The 23,086-nt window shown below is 44.5% G+C and overlaps 1 protein-coding gene across 2 annotated transcripts; it reads right to left on the minus strand.

Annotated features, from left to right (window-relative positions):
• Positions 1–1,792: 1,792 nt before the first annotated feature.
• Positions 1,793–15,101, minus strand: LOC119461395 (shematrin-like protein 1). Of its 2 annotated transcripts, XR_005193973.2 has the most exons (4): positions 14,944–15,101; positions 7,018–7,683; positions 5,794–5,863; positions 1,793–1,922 (listed from the first exon to the last, which is right to left on the minus strand). XR_005193973.2 is itself a non-coding variant. In XM_049672613.1 (3 exons), exons 1-3 carry the CDS (start codon positions 14,978–14,980, stop codon positions 5,859–5,861), a joined length of 708 nt encoding a protein of 235 aa, XP_049528570.1. In that variant the 5' UTR covers positions 14,981–15,101; the 3' UTR covers positions 5,790–5,858. The 2 variants fall into 2 exon arrangements, 1 of the variants encoding a protein (XP_049528570.1); XM_049672613.1 differs by lacking the exon at positions 1,793–1,922 and having other exon boundaries at positions 5,790–5,863.
• Positions 15,102–23,086: the final 7,985 nt, after the last annotated feature.

A 23,086-nucleotide genomic window follows, 5' to 3' on the forward strand; every position in this document is an offset into this window, starting at 1 on the left:
CGATTTTCTGTTATTGTTTCGAACTTTTAATAATATTTCAATCTGAGAAGATTTAACATAAAGTGTTACAGTTACACGCTTTCGGTGTTTTGTTTCATGACATTTGTTTGTGGACTGTCATTCTCAAAATTCTGAGGAATGTAAGACAAGATTTAAGCAACTTTAGTGATAGAAGAAGAAACTTAGTGTCGTAAAGAATATTTTTCGCTCACGGTACGCTTATGCCGGCTACGACGCCGACACTGGATTTTCTGCGACACGGGGGCCCTTAACGCTGTCGTGTTAATACAGTCATTACTTTCTGTTCTACCCATATCAACGCGCTGCACACTATGTATGTATGTATGTATGTATGTATGTATGTATGTATGTATGTATGTATGTATGTATGTATGTATGTATGTATGTATGTATGTATGTATGTATGTATGTATGTATGTATGTATGTATGTACGTATGTATGTATGTATGTATGTATGTATGTATGTATGTATGTATGTATGTATGTATGTATGTATGTATGTATGTATGTATGTATGTATGTATGTATGCGTGTACATGCGTATGTGTGTGTGTGTAATAGGAATGGCATGTCAGCTCGTTTTGTTAATTACCTCTCACCCCTCATGGGAAAAAAAGAATGTCAATAACACCTATTTGTTACCTAGAAAATTCTTAGTGAATTATCAGTTGTCACAGTATTGTACGCTTGATTCAATATTATCCCAGCCCTCGAGTCCAAAGTAATGCCAATCAGGAGCTAACCAACGAGCGATATCTATCCAGTTACGTCTTCACACGCTGCAGTAATAATAATCCGGTAGTGTATTAAGTCTGTATAAAATCAGTTTGCTAGAACGTGCACTAATTATATGATGAGACCCGCCGTGGTTGCTCAGTGGCTATGGTGTTGGGCTGCTGAGCACGAGGTCGCGGGATCAAATCCCGGCCACGGCGGCCGCATATCGATGGGGGCGAAATGCGAAAACACCCGTGTACTTAGATTTAGGTGCACGTTAAAGAATCCCAGGTGGTCCAAATTTCCGGAGTCCCCCACTACGGCGTGCCTCATAATCAGATCGTGGTTTTCGCACGCAAAACCCCATAATTTAAATATATGATGAGACCTCTGCCGCACGCTTTCATACGCTGCGGTGATCCAAGATTCCCTCTCAGTCTACAAATACAATAAAAGTTAGTCCCGCAGAGTAGCAATCCTGTTGCAAGTTGAAAGGAAGTTACATAATAACAATTAGGAAGGGGCGAATTATATTATACTGGCTGAAGAAATTTACTAAAGTATATAAATGATTGCTTTCGTGGAGATGCCTCTTCCCAGTCGAAAACTATCCCAGCCGCACTTAAAGAATATAAAAATAAAGAGGCCAGTAATCCGGGTTTGCTTAGCTGCATAGCCGAGAGTGGCAAATTTCGCTATCTCAGCACGGCAAAGAAGTCTTGGTTGAAGTATAGAGCTCTGTGGTGAAACTAATGCCGATTAGGACTGAACCACCTCATTCTTATTAATTAGTATAGTACAAGTGACGGTACATCACGAAGCGTTTGTATAATTAGGTTATTTTGCTGCTTTCCTTCGACACGCTTTCAACCCAGACACTTCTTCTATAATTGTCGTCTTACCTTAGCAGAATTTTTCGGTTTGTTCATTAGACTGCTTGGCCTAATTTTATTATTCATGCACTCCGAGTCTAACTACCCATGTGATGGGAAGTTCCAGAAAGTTATCAAACCTTCTGCGGGACTTCGCAACGAGTAAATAATGAATCATCAAGCGGCTTGGTTTGGAAACTTTAAATTCACATTATTTTAATTTCATTTAAAATCTAAGGAATAAGCTCGGTGACTTCTTAAGTCCATCGAACACTCCTTGCACTCTTCTCAAAATGTATTTGTGGCTTTACCTGCAAATGAAGACAAAGAAGCATGTAAGTGTAGAAGTAACTGACACGGCGTTTATAGTTTGAATTGGAGACGAGTCAATTGGCAGGACAGAGTATATGAACTGAGGCGAAAACCGTCGCCGGTGTTTCTTTATGTGCGCTTCTGAACTGCCCCGAAGTAGATTGTTGCTAAGCTACAAGACCTAATGGGAAATATCACATGCACGCAGCCTAAGAGAATTCTTATTTCTAAACTCTTGTTTGCTGCCAATTTGCGTTACAATTGCATGCATGTTCACACTACTATGGCAATATGTGACGCAGCCGCCCCGGTTGCTCAAAGGCTATGACATACTTGCGCTCCCCACGAGATCCTAGGTTCTGTTTGCGGTCGCAGTTACATCGAAACGGGACGCAATAGACGACTATATTTGTTAACGTTCTCGCCCCAAACCTATTCAAATAAACTAATCGTATACTTATGGTGAGTTTTGGTGGGCAGACTCGGTGCTTTTGAGATGCTCAGAAGCAATATTTCCCGCTTTTTCTTTTTGTTCGCAGTTGTTCTAACTACAGGCGGAGAGCTCCAGCCACGTGTTCCAGCAGGCACACAATGGTTCAATGGCCGACCAAGAGCACATTCTGAATCTAGATCACTTTATGAAGCAGCGAACTGTTCTACCAGAATCGCGGGAGTGGACCGAAACTGCAGGATCCCCCGGCAACTCCAAAAACGAAAAATCCATAACCAGCCCGTGCGCTCACACTCGCCCGGCCGCAGGGCTCCCTTCATCCCCTCCACCCCCCCCCCTCCCACCCTTCTTTAATTACAAACAAAGCAAAAGTACCAGAAACAATACATCAGCTCTTACACTCATGGCGATTTCTCTCTGTACGCGTATGTAGTCTTAGGAAGTGGAGGGGGGGGGGGGGGGGATATGCACATACGGGACGTCAGATATTTTTGTATTTTTTTATATTGCTCTACATGAAAGTTGCTTAAAACTTGCAGGTGCTTAGTCAAGGCATTTCTTGTTTGTTATAGATACCAAGCATTGTCCAAAAATATTGAGAAGTGTTGCAATTTTACGCTTATATATGTATATATATATATATATACATTTCAGTGCTTTGGTCAAGAGAACATGTAAAAAGAAATAATGCATTTAGTGCGTTGAAACTTCTATCAATTCTTGCCCACAAATTGGGCTTTTGACTGAAGTAAGAGAATAACATTCACTTTATATTTCGCTTCACGATCATTTGTTTTAGCATTGACATCGCCATATCAGGGCAATTTGACAAGGAACATTTCTAATTTTAATACAATCTACCTAAAGTAAGAGAATTGTTTTAGCTCGTAGGTGCATTGGACAAATTACAACAATTAGGAAAAATCGCGCCTGAATTTTTTCTGAATTTTTTTTAGTTGCGGAGGTGATGTTCCTTTTGTCAGCGAAAAGGATGTTTCATAGAAATTACCTTTAGGTATTTAGTTGAGTACCATCAAGCCCAAACTTTATCAGGCACATGACTTCCCTAGTAAATCAATTTTGAGAATTTGAACTACTATGAACAAAATGACTGATGCTCTAACAAACACGCTGCTGCCAACAGACAGTTATGCCATTTGCGTAGGCTGTTCAAAACTATGAAAAGGCAATATCAGTTATAAAGCCAGAAATCTCAATTGTAAAAGCAAAAAAATTAACAACTTTATGCACGTTTCTAGCTTTTCTGAAGAAGGAATTGTGCACAACGCTATGAAATCAAGCCAATTTTCATGGGGAAGAGGTAGCTTTGGCGGCACTTCTAGGGCTGGCTTTGCATTGAAATTTGGAGGATACATTTTTATTAAATTAAGTATTTTTCTCGTAACAAAAATGGGAATGCTTTTCTGAAGATGCCTTAATGCAAACAGCATTTACTTTCGCAAGCCCACCTTCATCCAGCGAAGATCACGTGGGCAGGCATTGACGACTATGTAGAAGTTCAGGACAATTTTCGCGCAACCATCTCGCATATGGCACCAACGCAGACCTTTTATCAAATGTTTTGAAGTCACTCGGTGTGGACGAAATCTATCGCCTTGGTCTGTTGTGGGATTGCCTAAAAAACGCATGACGCCCTAAAATGCAGGAGAAAAATTTTCTTTGGGAATTCCTAGCAACGATTCTGCAGGGGTGTCAGTAAGCTCCCAAGTCCTGCCAACGAACCTTATGGCTCCAAAAAGTTTGATGAACACTGTATATGGTTGAGCAATAAATTTCGCAAGCGTGAGAAAAAAGTGTGAACTTTTACGCACGTCAGGTCATGCCAGGAGACAACATTTCTATGTCATAGAATAACAGTGACACTTAGAGCAACAGATGTCGCGTCAAAGTTGTATTCCCGAAGTGATCGCAGCTCTCGCTTGTTGCTAAGGGAGTCCTACGATGACTCTGCTCCTTGCGCGTAGGTGCGTAGCTTCTGTTGCATTTGACTTTTGTTTGAATTTGGTATGAAAAGAAAGCGTGAACATGTCACAGTTGGACGTCTGAAAAAAATCCGTCGTGGTTTCGACTCTTTCTTCCGTTCATTATTGTTCCTCAACAGTAAGACAAGCCAGCTACAGCTATACCGTGAACCTGACACCTTGTCTGCATTTCAAGCAATTCCGATTTAGAGTTGCAAAAGAGTTTACTTCATTCTGGTTTCCAAAAGAAGGTACTTAATAAAGCTTTAAAAAGTGAACGCACTGTAAAAGAAGCGGCCCTCTGTTTTCTGACCCCTCGGAAACGTAAATGAACATTTTCAGAAACTATAGCCGCATTGCGAAAGGAGCTCAGTTTTCTTCTTTGCCCACTCAGGGAAACGTCTTAGTAAAACATGCAAGAAGCGTATGCATTTTTACAAAGAGCCTAAGCTCTCTCCACTTCTCAGACACACACAATACTAGTCTTTAAAAAAGGACTGGAGGGGGGTAATGTGAAGGGATCGAGTTCACTCTCCCTTGGTTACTCATGGAAGCTTGTTAACATAGCCGCATTGTGGACGTATGATAAAAAAAAAGAGTCCAGTGTTCTTTGGCTCGTTGCAGAAGTGTATTAGTTGGCGTGCATCATGCGCTTTTACGAGCCTTTTTATAAAAGAAAAAAAAGGCCAAATTTATGTGTTCTTTCTACTTTTGTTCTGCTCGACCTTCATTTCAGTATTGGCACGCATCCATTGATACGATGGTTTAACGCCAGCAGTCGCGTACGTATTTAGGTATTCCAATCCAGCAGTGTTTCTACCTCGAACGTTCTAGTGCAATGAAAAAAAAACACATTTGCAAGAAAAATCGTTGAAGTACTCATCTAATGTGGTGTCAAGTGATAATTAAATTTGCATTCTTGAAGTCTGGTTGAAGTTCGTTTCTGCGCTCCCAACCTTAACCAAGTGGTGAGTCCTGTATAGACAGACCCTCGCTGTCAATGCTGGTTGCTGAGCTCGCGCATGTTATCGCGAAAGACGTAGAAAATAAGCTTGTGATTGAGTGAGTGAGTGAGTGAAATAACTTTTATTACAGGTCCGGCGAGGACGAATAAGCTTGTGATTTCCTTCGTACATTTACTTCAACACATACATTTAGGCATATCTAAAGCCGCCTCAGATAGGCCTAAATCCAAGTTCTTCCCAATGGGGATCTATTAAAGTCCGAGCCACTACTCTGAATCCTGCACTTTCTCTTCCACACACCTTTTTTAAGTTAAATTTCTTTTTTTATTTCCACATACACGTTCACTCAAGACCCCACACTTTCATTTTCTGCCCATACAACTAAAATAGATTAGACGCGAACAAATTTCAATGCAAGCGAGAAAAATACGTTAGACCTTACGAAGGCATGCGCCAAGCAGTGATGACTTACACTTAGCTGTGGACGGTGTACGGCTATGGCAAAATCCGGATTTTGCCACCTACTAGGAGTGGAGGCTAACCTGTTGGAAGACAGAGAGAAATGTTTGAACGAACTTGAGCAAGTTCCTTCAACAAAAATTGAGAAAAAAATCCGCTTGGTGTTTTAGGTACACTCTCGCTGAAACGTTTCCTTGCGCAGTTAGGTAGTTCCATGTGTTTTCCGTATCTCTTAGTCTGTATTATTACGGAACTAAAAAGTTTCTGTGAGGTATCCGTGTCATAATCCTAAGACTAATGTGGGAAACTCCGACTGCTCTTGAAAGATTTAAGTTAACAGTGCTGCTTCCTAGATCAGTCAGAATTTGTTGGTTGAGAAGGACAAGCATCAAAACAAATACAGATAACAAAGTTCTGTGTTGAGAAAGTGCTTAATTAGGGCAATAAACTCCGATGATTACCACAGGAGGACATAACCATCTCGAGAAAGCGACTGCATAGGTGTACGAAGGGTTTAGCAATCGAATTCAAATCGGTAGAAAGAAGTGGCATAGTGTCCTCATATATGTAACTAGCAGTAACGCGTAAATATAAATTTACTAGGATAATCCGCTGCGAAGCATGCATTCTTGTGCATATTTGAGTCTACAATTATACGTAATAAACACAACACAAACTCCATGCATTGTTTGCTACAGCTTCCGCAATCTAGAGTCAAAGCTTTGTTTTCCTAATTTACATCACTGATATAGCACTCCGTTTCAACACACCGTTAAATTGACGCCTTTCCTTAATATTGAATCATGTGAAAACAGGGCTTCTAAGACTGCATTGCATTGGTAATGTGAGCACAGCGTGGACCACCCTTGTCCGCATAATATTGCTTTGATCTGATCAACAATGGTCCAACAAGGGATGTCCAACGCTGGAGTCAACTTTTCGACAAGAGGACTTGTATTCGTCAGGATCCTGATGAAGACAAGTCCGCTTGTCAAAACGTTGGCTTCAGCTTGACACATCTCTTGTCCCACCCCCGTTGATAACTTCAGTTCTCCATCTGCCCATGAACCTCTGTAGTGTTTTGATAACATTGTCTTGAGATTCTCGATCATGCACTGCTTGTTACGCCACTTTATTTTTATATTTATATTAAAGTTAAACTGGCCAATACTGACTTGCATTAGACACAGCTATATAGGCCGTACAGAAAAGTGTTGCTTGCCAAAAGTTCCCTAACCTCCATACGCGTAGCTGCTGAAACCTGGATACACGTAGTAGTTGCTGCTTCCGAGTCCATAGCCAGAGCCGTAGCCGCCGTTCTGGTGTCCCGCGTAGCTATAGCCAACACTGGGATAGTAACTATTGTAGAAATAGTCGAAACCACCGGTAGGGTAGCCACCGTTGAAGCCATAGCTAAATCCACCGTTTGGTACCCAGTTGCCGTGGAAAGCAGTCGCAGTGGTGAAACCCGAGCTGGGGGCCCCGATAGGGCCTCCCCAGGTAAATAAGAAGCTTCCACTTCGCTGTGGGCCCAGGGTCGACTCGAATGTAGTCTCCGTTGTCCGCAGTGTAGGGCTGGGGAGTCCGGTCGGACCACCCGGAACGCCGCCGCCACCAGCGACGGAAGTTGTGTGGGTGGTACGGGTGACTCCTCCAAGTGCGTTACCGCTTACTCGGGTCAACGTGTGCGTGCGTATGGGATGTGGTCCAAAACTACTGAAGGCAAGCCCGCCCCGCAAACCTCCGCCCATCGGGGCGCCATTCTCCTCGCTGCGTACAATGGTGTTCACAGGAGCGTCACTGATGAAACTGCCACCCTGAAGTGTGCCACCACCCGAAGTAGATATGTCATTGAGGGAACTGTCGATCCTCGTTAAGGTCCCAAATGCGTCCGTCAGGGAAGCTGTAATGATATTTAAAAAGAATGTATGCACATAGAACGCACAATTTCTAAATCTATATTAAGTGAAGCTTTCGTGAAGCGGTCACTTATAAGGTCATAAAACTATTCGTCTTCTGCAACGCGTTTTGCGGCATAGCAATTATGTGCCTGACTGGCAAATCAGCAAAACGTGGAAACCCCAATCACGCGACCCACGTGATCCATGCGACCGCGGAATACACAGACTCCGAGATCGGCCCACTTTCTGTCACGTCATCCCCGCGATCATACCAGATTACCATTATCTCCAGGACCGGCCCACCTTACTTACTCGGGAAAAAGCCCACCACGCAGACGCACCAAACTCTGGGAATGAAGCCATAGAAAGCCTCGCTGAGATAGAGGAATTAGGCGCTTAAAGGTGTATATTTGTTGCATTGTAGATGTGTAAGCACCGTTTGTTTTTCAACTGCGTGAATCCGCAGAGAAGCCAGTCGGCAACCGGCACATTTGTATACGGCTAGTAAAGATGGGGCTACACATAAACTCGTTCGTTGTGTGACTGCTCTCCTGTGTGTAAGCTATTCGGCGTGAAACATCAGCAGCATCGATCTGCAGGAAAAGCCGTGATCCGCGATGTCCTGGAGGGTTAGCCTAAACAGCTTCACCTTGAAAGATATTTGCGTCATTAAACAAGCTACAATACTGAACGGGAGGGAGTGAAATTAGCCAGGAGCCAACGTTTCGATAAGGGGACTTCGTCTTCTGTAGTGCCCTGACGAAGACGAGCTACATTATCGAAAAGTTGGTTGCCCACTGCTGATCAATTCATGTATCGCGGTTCATTTTACTCTCACCTCTTGTTTGAAGTTGTAATACTATTGAAACCTTGTAGGACATAAAACATGATAAAACAAAAGCTTCAGGATAGTATCAGGTTCGTGTTTGGTTGGAGACGCATGGGCCATATGCACTGAACTTTAATAAGCTGATAATAAGTGCTGGGCATTTAGGTAAACGCACTGGAATCGTGCCTCCGTTCTCACTGTATCACTTCTGCCTGGATTTGATCTGCAATGAGCGCAATTCCATAGCCACTAAGCTACCGCGGCAGGTAAGGCTGCAAGCTAAATACGCGTAATTTTCGACGGGAAGATGTGATGGCGCGTTAGCACGTGCTTTAAGCACAAGAAAGGTGGCTGCAGCTGCCTTCCGAACTTGCCTTCGGTACTTTAAAAAGTAATACATAAATAAAAAGAAACTCTCTTTCAACGCTAACCTTTAAACAGAAAACTGTACAGACAACTTTAACTGTAACACTTGCGTTCGCACACAGCACTGCTGTCGTCACGTGCTCGACAACCACGACAAGACACTTCCAATGAATTCGCTTTGCTTTCATGATTCACTTACAATGCGCGTCAAGAGTTGCGCATGCGTTGTTGTAATAAAATCGTTGCTGTAGCCTACTGAACGCTGTTTCCTTAAGGGTTTGCGCACGCCATATACGCTGACGCAGGTGTCTTCGTTGTAGCAAAAATCTTCATTGTTCCAACCCAAGCGATGTGGTAGGAATGTCTTCACTCGTAGAAAATTGTTAGATCAAAGCATTAAGCATAAGCGACGCGATATGGTTTACAATTTGCATATAATACACGTTCTTATTGAGAATGCATGCGGTATGACCGTTCCTTTGAAGAATGACGCTTTTCCATTCTCTTTTATGTTGCTGGCATGCATATTATGCAGCAATCATAATTATGTCCCTTCACCGGATGGTGTGTCGGCCGCATGTCGCAACGCTTTTTTTTTTAGGAGGCCTTCCCTTAAAGGTGCCTTCTGCGTCTGGACAAGATTGCGGTGTGTACGTGTGTATTGAACATGCTGTATGCATGGCTGTAGCGCTGTCTCTGTGTGTATTTTTCTTTCTACGTCCTTGTTCAGTCGCGCTTACACATTCTATCCTACTGTATAGCCTGTTCAGGCAATGAAGGTGCCAAATATAAAAACTTCCATCTACCAGCTGTGGCGGCAACAGCAGCTTCCATAACGTATTTTAACACAGAAGCTCGGTCGCACAAGAATTTTCCGTCCAAATCTGCAACATAATTTACATCACTGCTAGCAAACACTTCCATGAGGGAAATAGCGAGAGAAGTCGCGACTGTATACCCGCACTTTCCCCAGCCGCATAGCGCAAACGCCGCACGGCTAATCAAGATTTTGCCAACTGCGTCGTCTTTAACTTTCTATTCCGTGTCTGAGCTTGTCTTAAGTTCGCGCCATGAAGTTTCTCTTTTCTTGAACATTCTGTTAGGCCTGGTTTTGTGCTGTTTACATGTTAAACACAGAACCACATTTGCCCAAATCTCCCCGCAAAATTATTGTAGTTGCTGTCACTCTTGCTCATGAGCTATGGAAGTTTGGCCACTCTGTGGCTGAATATCTGAGCATCGTGTCTCAAAGAAAACAAAGATAAAAACAAAAAGGGAAGAAAAAGACTGAAGAAGAAAGGAAATGACGAAACACTTTGTAGTGTTTTGTCACGTCACAATTGCACGCTCAAATAGAACGCAAGCATATGACCCGCACACGCGTACTCAAAAGATGTCAGAAGGAAAAAAAAAAAAAAACAAGAGAGCGCAGGTATTATAACCGACAACTTTCAGTGGCAGCACAGCCTAAGCTACGTGCACCCGTTTCACACGTGCGGGGCTTCTGCTCTTGCGTAACTGCTCCAAGTAGCGCCAGCGATATTCTGGCGATCTAGAGGACCAGAAAAACCAGTTATGTATATCGGAAAGCCAGAAAATTAGGAACAGCAAGAAACGAAATTTTTTTTCCTAAGCAAGCTTTTTATTTATTATAAAATAAATCTTCAACAAAATATATAATAATTGCTACGGTTTGTTTTACACTGCGAAGCTTACAGTTGCTTACATTCGCGAACTACATGCAGATGCGCAGTAAAAAAAAAAAAAACGCGTGCCTTGATTGGTACCTTTCGCTACACTGCCACAGAAAGTTGTCGCCGGTATAAAAAGACGTAAAAGCAAATGCAACAAAACAATTTTAGAAGCAGCAGTAAAAGATAATCAACTACGTTACCTAGCACACATTTCAACGCGTCACTCCTGACTGGTGTTATGAAATTACCATATGTGCCTCATAAATGATAAACGAGTGCGTATAACTTATACGGTCCCCAACGTGGGTTCCTAAATCAAATATCTCAACTGTTTACAACCCTTTAGTTTTCATTGTTTATTCACTGAACGTCGTCAGCAATGATGTACGCCAAGTTGGTACATCACACTTCTGACTTTTTTATAAGTTATGGCACTCTGCTCTTACTCCTCACCCAGCTTCAGTAGATATGTGACGTAAATGTGGCAGCAAGCCACCTTTTGTTTTTTCGCCCACAAATTACCGAAATATACATTTACTTCCTTCGCGCTTACAACCTAGAGATTGCTCATTATAATTGCAGTAGCACGTGTAGGTCTGAAAACTCTCCTCCCCATGGTAAGCTTAAGGATGTCTGGGAATTTCACTGCCAGTCGTATACCTCTTCTTGAGACCGAAATTTGAATCCATGTTGGTAATGCCACAATTTAAAAGCTCGACATCAGTAACGCTGATACCAGCATGCATGGTACTCGCTTAGGGGCGCAGCACACCCGCAATGCTGCCAAATTCCTGTGTGCTCCATCTTTCATGGACTGTCGTCGTTTGTTGCTCGTGCTTGATTGCGCTCGTGGATGTATGTGTGTTTCTGCGGGTCTGTGCCATTCAAGTGTTTGTCCATGCGTGTGTCAGAATGTGCGTGTGTCTTTCGCTCTCTCTCTCTCTCTCTCTCTCTGCGTGTGTGTGTGTGTGTGTGTGAGTGTGAGTGTGTGTGTGAGTGTGAGTGTGTGTGTGTGTGTGTGTGTGTGTGTGTGTGTGTGTGTGTGTGTGTGTGTGTGTGTGTGTGTGTGTGTGTGTGTGTGTGTGTGAGTGTGAGTGTGTGTGTGTGTGTGTGTGTGTGTGTGTGTAATGGGCCTGTCTAACAGTAATTATCAGTGACGTTTCAGGTTTGATTAAACTTTCTGGCATTATAAATTGTTCATACTTTATACTTTCCGGAAATCACAATTTACTGTACGTTTCCTTTAGCGCAGTGATAGCGAAAACAGCAGACGTTGCTCATTCTGCAAGAAGTTGCGTAATTATGACGTATGTTGCTTCAGTGAGCTTGTTGTTTTCTGTCCCCATGCAGATACACCAGAAGTAACCTCAATTAGCCCATCTACGCGTTAGTATCATCGCACATCAATCACTAACCGACCGGCAAAACAGATTAGCGCTTTCCCTGAAGCATCAAGGAAAATTAACGGTCTGGGGCTTCGAAACATGTAAGGCCACAGTGCAGCTATTCCAACTGCTAACAAATATTAAAGTTTTTAATTCCGTTTTGTGTCTGACCATAATAAAGTAACAACAGACGTAGTCATTTCAAAACGTCCCGTCGTCTAGTGGAAGTTTCTTGCAGTCAACTTGTGTTAGTACTTCAGGCCACTGTTGCTGGTCTCAAGAGGTGCTGTTTTTAAGTTGACGCACATCAATAGTGAATAAAAATTTTGCCATGGTTTTATGCTTTAAAACTAAAGCAAAACATCTAAATTGATGACATCAAAGTGACATTATGAGTTAGAAAGCGTTAGAATAAAGTAAATAAGCCATGCGAGTCTAGCACTTCATATTGTACAATGCGTCATCACTGTGCGGTCCTTTAACGAAATGTATGCGCAAAAGATAGACATGAGTGAACAATGTGACAATGCGTAAGATGTAAAATAGCTTGGAAAGCAATTGTTCTGTCGGGACATCGAACCACCTTTGATGCTCGCGGTCGCTGGCTAATGTCTGCTCCCAAACACCAGTGCTATATATATATATATATATATATATATATATATATATATATTATACTGCTGAGAGTAAGTGCAACTGATGAAGAACTTAATTGTACATTGAGAAGGCCGCATGACCGCTTGGTGCATGTACTTGTCCGCGCCATGTGATTTAATATATATATATATATATATATATATATATATATAATGATGATTATTGTGGTTTATTGGCGCAAGGGCCAGATGTGGCCAAAGAGCGCCAAGACGATGGTAATTACTTGTTAGTTGTATATGAATAGTCAATTACATGAACATTAGATGTGGCATGGCTGTAAAGGGGCCTAAAAACAGTCGCTGTAAAGAGTGTAAAATCTATACGTAATAAGATTATGGCAATGACTAATGATGTGTACTATAGACATGAATATATATACATTGCGAAAGAATGATATGGCTTACAAAAAATATTACAGATGCAAGAATTGGCCAGAAGCACAATTAAGTGCCTAAACAGAGCCCTTGAGACACAAGAGCCTGTAGGCATGTGCTATAAAAAAAACTATCACAGCAACATCCTCTTGAGAGAGGATGCGCTACGAACTTACTGGGCTAATAACATGTAGCACAACATCTTTCAAGTATGCGAGGACTGCTTTGGTGTTAAAGAGCGGTTCTTTACCAAGAAACATGGCGGGATGCAGAGGGACACAATAGCAATATGCTAGAGGAAAGTGTTTCTTTCTTTCTCTTTCGGCTTCCCGACACTCCAGGAGGACGTGGAGGACGGTGAGCCTGTCGCCACATCTACCACAGGTTGGAGGATCATGACCATTCAATAGAAAATTGTGGGTGCCGTAGGTGTGTCCTATTCTGAGACGACAGAATAGGACATCAGTTCGTCGTGTTTTTGTTACGGAGGGCCAGTAACCTAACTGTGGCTTAATCAAATGAAGCTTATTACTTGTTTCTGCGTCCCACAAGCGTTGCCAGTGGCTTCGCAGTTTCTTTCGCAAGAAAGGTTTCAAATATGTTGCAGGAACAGCAGCTGTAGGGTTAATAGCGGGTGTTGTGACTGATGTGGCCATTTGGTCGGCAAGAACATTGCCCTCGATGCCTCTATGCCCAGGCACCCAGCATATAATGACAGGTTGGTTAGGTTAGGTTAGGTTAGGTATGCTCTACAAAGAACAGAATAGAGCTCAATGAGAATAGGGTTTTTCTGTTTACAAGGTGACTTCAAGGCCGTGCTTGTGCACGGGTATATATATATACTGCTGGGAGCGAGTGCAACTGATGTAGAACTTGTAAATTAAGAAGGCCACATGACCGTTTGGTGCATGTACTTGTCCCCCCCATGTGATTAATTGGCACCACCATAGTCCACCATTGCACGTCCATTAAAAAGCCTCTAACCTATTTTTTCCGACTTATACAGTGAAGCACTGCAGTTGACATATAGTCCAGTCGTGAAAATATTGCCCATAACGTTCCTTTATATTTATAAATGTGCAGCACTGGAGAAATGCAATCTGTCCTGAGAGCACTGTTTCTCCACGAATTCATTTAAAGTTTACGCCATCTTTAGCGATCCTTTCTTCTTCAGCTCCGTCTGCTCTATTGCGATCGCAACCTTGCAACCAAAGCAACTGTAGCCCGGATACGACAACCCGGATTCTTTCGTAAACACAAACAGCTTAAAGTAAAACAAGTCGCCCATATGCTCGACAGGGAAGGGTGAAGAATGAGTGCGGTATGATGACGTGTCATGTACAAAGCCTCGCAAGTGTCACTATGTTGAGTACGAGGTCGCGGGATCGAATCCCGGCCACGGCGGCCGCATTTCGATGGGGGCGAAATGCGAAAACGCCCATGTACTTAGATTTAGGTACACGTTAAAGAACCCCAGGTGGTCCAAATTCCCGGAGTCTCCCACTACGGCGTACCTCATAATCAGATCGTGGTTTTGGCACATAAAACCCCATAATTTAATTTAATTTTAATTTTGTCACTATGCAGCGGAAACGAGGTGCCTGTTTTGATGCATATTATGTAACTATCAAGAGTGGTAAAATAACCTAAAGGTACTGAAGGGCAAATTTTGCGCCTCGGTAGCTGCACTGGTATATCGACACCCTTTTAAGGCGGCAAGACACTCGAAGCAATGCGCTTGCATATTCAAGACGTCTTGCGTAGCTACGTCGTATATTAGACGTGTTCTGGGGCACTATTTAAATGGGGCATTTCGCGCTCCTCGAGAACTGCCACTGCAGTAGCACCTTGGTAACATGTTCAATATCAACTTTTTCAGTTTTTTTTTTTTTTCCTCCTTTGCAGCGACCTAAATCTCACACACAGGTTGCGTAAATGAAGGCGTCGCAAACCTCACCTGCGGACAGCAAGGCGATGGCAAAGAAAGCTTTCATGACTGCCGCTTGTCGCGTGGCGTATCTCCTTGGACAAGCCGCAGCAGCGCGTATTGTGGGAGGAACGAGCTCTAATCGTGCATCGAGGGAGAGCTAGCTGCGTTACCGAGCACGCTCGGGTGCTGTACAAGTTGCGCACGCGATTGTTTGTGCACTTCGTGAAACAAGCAGAGCGAAAAAAAAAAAAAAAAAACGAAAGACGAGTCTAGCTCCCCTAAAAAGCGTTTGTTGCTATAAGGCACCTTTTGACCAGTTCGCCCGATTTCTTTTCTTTTTTTTTTTCTTTTCTCCAGGTACCTTCCAATTGCGAAAAAGCAGTGCTTTTTTTTCTGATTCTGCGCTGCCACTGCACAACCGGAACAATGGGTAACGAAGAATGTGTTATTCGACAGATGATCGTGCAACTGCTTGCGCGCGCACGGCGGATCGCTTGGATACAATGGATTCCTCCTAGCGTCAGCAGGAGGGCGTCCTTTGTACCAAATGCGTGAAACTCAGTTTAGCTTTCTTTGTTTTCTTTCATTTCTAATCCTTTCGCTTTTAAAAAAATAAACGTTATAACAAGTTTAGTATGTAGTCTAATGAATTGTTTTAGGCAGGTTTAAGCACTGCTTCAGAACAGCACACATTGAAAGTCGGTGCCGATGACATTGTAACTGGAATATTGCGTAGCGCGCACGTCTTTTCATCGCGAATAGCTAGCGTGTTCAAGACACGAAAGGTGACTTTCATGCAGAATTTTCTGGTAGAGACATTGGAACCAAGGGCGCTCCTTACTTCCTTTCGACTTTCTCTTTCTCTTTGTTTAACACTTCTCAGCACGACCGTAAAAAAATGTACCAGCTAGTGATGAGTTCAAGCATATTTTATTGTCTTACAGGGCCATAGAATGGCACACGCAGTTCTGCGCAAGCATGCGTAAATGGTTTGCTAAGAAAGTATACACGTAAAACACGGATAAGCCGTTTATACATCGAGATTAAGTGAAGTAAACCAACTGCTTACCTCAATACCCTGGCTCTCCGACTCGGTTACAAAAAAAAATGTATCTTCAAAAATATTTCGTCATCTCTGTGCATATATTTTTTAAATAGGGAAAGAAATATACACTAGCATTTACAAATTCTCGCACGATAAGGTCTAAAAATAAAGACGGCCCATAAGCTCGCTATGGAAATCAGCGCTGCATTGGTACTTCGACAACGTCACCTTTCTATTTCTTTATTCCCCTGCAGCAGAGCAGTTGCCAAACTGAGGCTCTTCTAGTCAGTACCTCGGTCTCCCCTGTTTTATTTTTTCTCTTAACTGTTTCCCCTCCTTGACGTTTGTATGGACGCAGACGCAACTGGGTGTAAAACGAAGTGGCCATTGTAAAGTGAGCACGACACTGTTTGAACGACAGCTATTCGGAGACAGCAATCAGTCAACAGTGAAATGACTAATTCTTCACTGTTGACTGATTGCTGTCTCCGAATAGCTGTCGTTCAAACAGTGTCATGTTCACTTTACAATGGCCACTTCGTTTTTCACCCAGTTGCGTCTGCGTCCATACAAACGGCAAGGAGAGGAAACAGTTAAGAAAAAAAATAAAACAGGGGAGACCGAGGTACTGACTAGAAGAGCCTCAGTTTGGCAACTGCTCTGCTGCAGGGGAATAAAGAAATAGAAAGGTGAAAGATGGGAAAGGGAAGCGGTGTAACAATGTAGCAAGTATAAGCAATTCTTTGTTTATTAAAATTAAACAAGGGAAACTGAAGGGAAGGAAATTACTGCTGACCGCACTGCGATTGCAAAAATGTCACGCAGTGACAGGAGTTCAAAACCGCTGCTTCCCAGAGAGCACATAAGTGCCTTCGGCATCGAGTGGTGAGGTCGTTCGGGAAACCTGTTCTATGGAGCAAGTGTGCGTTGCTCCCCAAAGAGTATCATATGCAGTGGGCTCCTCCACAAAAAAAAAAAAAAAAAAAAAAAAAAAAACCTTGTGGAGAAAAGCCCACTTCCCCTGTTCCCGTCGCATTATACACTATAATGTGTAGATACTTTCAACCACGCTTTGGCATTGTTGTAGCCTGTGACAGCACAAGATTTCTGGTTGCATGTTTTTGGCAGCTAAAAATATCCAATGCGAGCATGCGAAATACGTATCGGGGCCACTAGCTGTCACTCTCCTGGCCCCGCCAGAGTCGTTGGCAAACTCTCACAGGAACAGCAGCATCCTTCTGACATGCTTGGAGTCCGGGGGTGTCACCCTTGTCTCGTAGGACCACGCGAGCGCGGCGTGTTTGTCTTATAGCGAGCGGATGATTATATACGCACTTTCACAGCTGTTTTACGATCTGTCTCTCAGCGGAGTCATCGCAGAAAAGACTGTGATGATTCAGAGGGAAGTTTCCTATACATCTCGAAGTCGGTTTAAGGTGTCTGAGAACCCGTATAGTTATATGAGAAAAGTTTCAGATAAACACCACTCAGCCATATAGCATGCGGAAATGGTGCAGAAACCATTGAGAGAATTCCGGTAGAATTTCACAGTATCCATCCAACGGTTATTGTGGAAGTAGTATGCATGTCCAAGGCGTTAGGTTTTAAAGACAGTAGGGGGAAATATAAATGAAAATGGCTGTGGAAACTCTGATATGATCAATATATCTGAGTTTCCACAGCCAGAGTTCCCCTTCTCTCCTTACCCCTCTCCCCCGTCACGCCCGAAGCGGTGGAAGAAGAGGAGAAAAGAAGTCGAACAAATAAAGAACTGCAGCAGATCCAACGAGTTGAAATCTTTATACAGCGAAGCTTTGTGTGAGTGCATAAAGAGCCAAAACCCGAGTACATGCACGCACGCACGCACTCACTCACACACACACGCGCGCGCGCGCACACACACAAACAAATTATACCGAGCCTTTGTTAAGCAGAGTTGCTGACTATACTAGCAAGTACGACGGACGCCTTGAAATGATCATGGTTTGAGAGGCAGCATGCGCATGCGTATGCGTACGTAGCGCATTTCGAATTCATTCTATATATCCGCAAGAAGCGTTTACTTCCTCATTACCGTGCTGCCACGGGTGCGCGAAGGCGAGCTTTCTGGTTCTTTTTTTTCCGCATGACCGGCGCCGCCGCTACCGCGGATGCGCGGAGGCGGGCGCCATCTGTTGGTGGTGCAAAGAACAAAGCGGCACGCGTACTCCGCCGTGATTGGTTGGCCTATTCGGCAAGAGTACAGCCAGGCCGCAGCTCCCACAGTCACGAAACCCGACGACGTTCGCAAAGCTTCGCTTTCCTTTTAAAACTGCTGCAGATCCAACGATTTGGAACCTACATACAGCGAAGCTTTGTGTGAGTACATAAAGAGTCGAAACACGAATACACGCACACACGCGCGCGAGCACACACATACACACACGCACGCACGCACACAAGCGCGGGCGCACACAAATTATACCGAGTCTTTTGTTAAACGGAGTTGCTGACTGCCAGCGAGTATGACGGACGCCTTGAACGTATCATTGTTTCATGAGGCAGCATGGGCATACGTACATAGCGCAATTCGAATTCATTCTATGCAAGACGCGCTTACTTTCTCATTACAGTGCAGCCGCGGACGCCGCTGGCCGACCATATATATGATGCGTCAGTCGGCGCCGGTATTTCTTCTCATCTAGGAGTGGTGGTGCTCGTTAAAAAAGCGCTTATATCTGTTACGAGCGAGCACGTACGCTCGCCTCCACGGATGCGCGGAGGCGAGCGCCATCCGGTGGTGCTGCAAAAAACCCAGCGGCGCGCGTACTTCGCTGTGATTGGTTGGCCTATTCTGCAAGAGAACGACCAGGCGCAGCACTCACGGCCACGGAACCCGGCAAGGTTCGCAAAGAAAAGCTTCGCTTTTAAAAGAACCAAGGACCATCTACGAGCTCGCCTCTTTTGCCGGTTTCGTCCCCATGAGTGCTGCCTGCAGGTCCCGGCTGCTACAGACGGTTGAGGTGACCTAGCTGCTGCGCTCTATTATTTCGCTCCCGAAACCCCTATCCGCCCGCTCGTAACAGAATTGAACGACTTTTTAACTCCAACCACCCCTTCTAAATGAGAAGAATCGTTGGCGCCGGCAGGCGCATCCCATAATATGGTCGGGCCAGTGGCGTCGGGCCAGCATGAAGCCGACGTGTGCGACCCGCCAAAACTTTCGCGCTAGCATGCTGCCCTACGCAACCGCGACGGCATCGGTGGCCGAGCCAGCGCCGACGAGGTCGGCAACACAAGTCGGCCTTTTTTACGACCCATCATGGAAAAAAGAAAAAAAAATGAGGAGACGCCCTACCCCCTCCGCGCGCTCACCGAAAAGTGCGAAGGAAATCACGGTATTTTTCGCTGTATAGCGGCCATGTTCTCGAAGTACAATGGCGGTTTTGTTATGGTGGTGTCACGGCCGCTCGATGAAAAACACATTTCATCGAGCGGCCGTGGTGGTGTATGCTCAAGCGTGTGCTGCCCCGTAGGTCTCCTACCGTGGCAAAGGCCTCGTGTGTGCAGGATTGCGTTAGTCTCCGTGTTTTGCTCCGCTGTGTTATCTATATACCGGTGCTCTCCCGGCTGCTGTTGTGGCCAGGTGGGACTGTAAGAAGTAAAAACGCGAAACGAGCGCGCATGCAACGCCGTACACCACGCATACCACGCCACGGACGAAGGACGATCCAGTCTTCGGTGGATTCATGCTATAGCTTGTCATCACTGACTGAAACTGCTGTGCTTCAGAATATATGCACGATAAATGCCCAGGTCAGTGACAGCTGTGCAGTGTTCCTGCTTTTGACAGGGGATGATTTATCTGTGGCACGTAAAGCAGCCGCGTAGAAGGATATGGGACAGAATTGCGGCTGCTGTGAGTAATTAAGGGACGAATCCTCCCTAACCGCAGATGTCTTACCTGTGTGCTCGAGGGGCGCAAGGAAGTGAAGGTTGGCGGATGCTGTGCACCAGTGAACAAGGCTCGACAGAAGAACGTACGCCTGCGCGCCCATGAAACGGCTGATGGTGGCACTTGGTGGCCGACGGTCAACGCGCTATATTCGCACACATACGCGCTTACTGCTCGGCACCGCAGAACTTTGTTTCCGTTAAGCTGCACTTAACGTGAGAACAATATACCTCAGGCCGCAGTCGGTGTATTTGAACACGGAATGACGTTCTACTTTGCTGACCTCTTCGTCAGCGCACTGTGACATCGTCACATCTCCGCGCGCGGGTCGCGGCCGCTCGAAACTTGTTCAATAAAGCATAACGACTCCTATAAAGCCACGACCAGCATACGTGCCAGAAACGCCGGCAAAAGTAGCGGGGGACCGGCCTCGCAGTCTCACTTGCGGAGTTCGTTATGAACTCCTTTCAACATTAGAGCACAATACTAGGACCAAATGACTTTGGCAACAGTATAGCGAGGGTATACATTACGAATGGATCCGTTGGTCGGATACCTAAGGCGCGCGCGCACGTTCGCGGAGTCCGGCGGGGTTGCGAACCGAAGGCGAGAAATGTAAACGAGAGGAGAATCTGCCCCGATCAGATGGCGGATTAACGACAACTTCCTGCGTCGCTGATCATCACAAAGAGTGACGTCAGGGCTTCTCCTTAGTTTTTCCTTCCTCCATGCGGCCCAAGCTCTTCATGCCAGCACAATCAACTCCCGGCGATCTGCCGAGCACCGCCCTATATGGTCGGCACTCGGTAAATTTTACTTGTGTTATTATAATAAATTATTCGAAAAGTATTCGACGTACAGTATATTCGGATTCGATTCTGGCACTACTAGATTCGGATTCGATTAGGTCCCAAAAATCACTAAGCGCACACCCATACCAGTACTTAGCACCGCTTCGGCAGGCCTTTCGGGGAGGGAAGGCTGTTGCACGGAATCGTCTTACACTTGCGTGAGAGCCCAATATATAGTGAGAGCGCGTCGAGAGCCGCTAGCACGCACGTTAAATAACGCTAAAGGCGATTATCAAGTCAACGTGGACTGTTAAAATGCCATTCCAGAAACTTCACAGCGCTTGTTTCGTGCCATGAAAAGACTTAGTTTAAGAGAAAATCCCGCCCGAAGGGTACGCGTACCTTTAGCGCAATTCAAATCGCCCGCCCGAGTGGTGACGGCATAGTGGTGACGTTACATAGTACCAGGGTCCCTAAACTTTTCATTGAAGGACCCTGATAGTACATACGACTGAAACTTACGACATCGGCTCGTCTTGACCTTTGCTGCCGTCGGTGAGTAAAACGGCGCCCGCCAGACGGCGCTACGGTTTATTGCGCAGAACGCAAACGCACGTTCATGGAGAATGGATTCGCCGCTGCAGATGTTTGCGGTCAGGTGGCGTGGACCGTTCGGGCATCCTAAAGTGATTTCAGAGCATCCCGCAACTTCACACGGACGTGGAATTTTTTCCTGCTTGCAGTTTGTGTAAGTTTCACGAGCGAGCAAAACCAGCGCAGCACTAGCAGCACTACGCGATAACGAAAGTACTTAAACGCGATAGCGCGAGCGGTGCAGAGTCAAGATAAAACTAAACCTTTCGCACTCCCGCGACGTTGTCAAGGGTAACGTCAGTGAGTTCTTTTTTCTAAACATCGAATAGAGATGTACAAGTAGCACTTTCTTCCGTTTTTAATGCAGTGCAATGATAATTTTATCTCGAGATGTTCGGTACTATAATTGACAGAATTGTAACTAGGAGTGCTTGAGTCATCGGGCTACTACTTGAATGTTCCGGGTGAGTCGCAAATCCTGTCCTACATTTATCTCAATTTCTAGATCACTAAAACTTTGGTAGCGATAATATTGACACCTTATACGTCCTCGAGCATTAATCTATCACTTTGGCTTTACTTAATATTTGCCTTTATTGTCTTTACTTTACTTACATCATATTTCCGACTCTGTTAAATGAAGGTGGGCCTCTATACCCTAGAGAAAATAGTGACAAGCCTCAGAGTTCCGTAATAAACTTCATAGATACTAAATACTGACTCGAAAGTATCCGGTATATACCTATGCATATATGTATATGCGAAAGTTTCTTTTTGTTTCAAAGTTCAATACGTCGGCAGCGGTTCATGTCGTGTATTGTTCTTGGTGCCGATATTGTCGTTTGCCTCATCCTACGGCCATAATCTGAGTGCAGCAACAGAGGCACCAGCACACTTTATCTAGAACGCAGGCGCAGACCGCTGAATATATATTCGAAGGCCGCATGTGGCGCGCACGTCGTATGTTGTGCAGCTTAAAGTCCCTATATATATATTTTTTTTGAGCAGGAAATCTAGGGACTTTAGTGCAGCTCTTGACCATTCGCAGTATTATAGAGCAAGTGCTCGGCTTTCTTCGTTTATTTCAGGTTGGGCGGAGCGGCAGCGGAGACTTCAAATTTCGAAGTATGCGATAAGCATGGCCTTAGAGAGTCTGAAGCGTCGCGCTCATGGTGATCGCGCTTCTGAACAGCGAGAACTTTGCATCTCGAAGGCTATTCAAAGGAACAAATCTTCTTAACTTGACAGTCATGAGGTTTTTCGGCACCTATAATAACTTTCAGTGCCTGCCATACACAAAATAATGACATTTAGGATTTTCACGCGGGATGCTTAACGCAGTCGCGCACAAGGAGGTTAAAGAAACACTTGTTTTTCTTTTAAACTCCTTGGTCGCGCAGAAGCGACAGCCCAAAGCCAAAATCTCGGAGGTTATACAACTGTTGCACACGCATAGCTTTATCTTGGCGTTATGAAGTTTGACAGCAAAATGAGTTATCGTATCACTACATCGTTACTACAACGTGCCAGTCACGGCGCAACGCCGAGTCGCCTATGACTTCCATAAAAGTACTCGTAAACATGATACGCTACTCTGGGTCCGCAATGGCTTTTGGCGCATGCGCCTAGCAAAAGTATGGCCTTCGAGATCAACTTTTATTAATAAACTATTGTTTTGAACACGTATTATTACCATATTAAAATTGGCAGTTGAACAATTCTTGTTCACGATGTAACAGCTCAAAATCCATGCCCAATTAAAGAGGCTAGTGAGGCCCTTTGAATAACAAATGCAAATTTTGAAGG

Source organism: Dermacentor silvarum, chromosome 8, assembly GCF_013339745.2.
Source record: "Dermacentor silvarum isolate Dsil-2018 chromosome 8, BIME_Dsil_1.4, whole genome shotgun sequence".
In the NCBI taxonomy this organism is placed as follows: Eukaryota; Metazoa; Arthropoda; class Arachnida; order Ixodida; family Ixodidae; genus Dermacentor; species Dermacentor silvarum.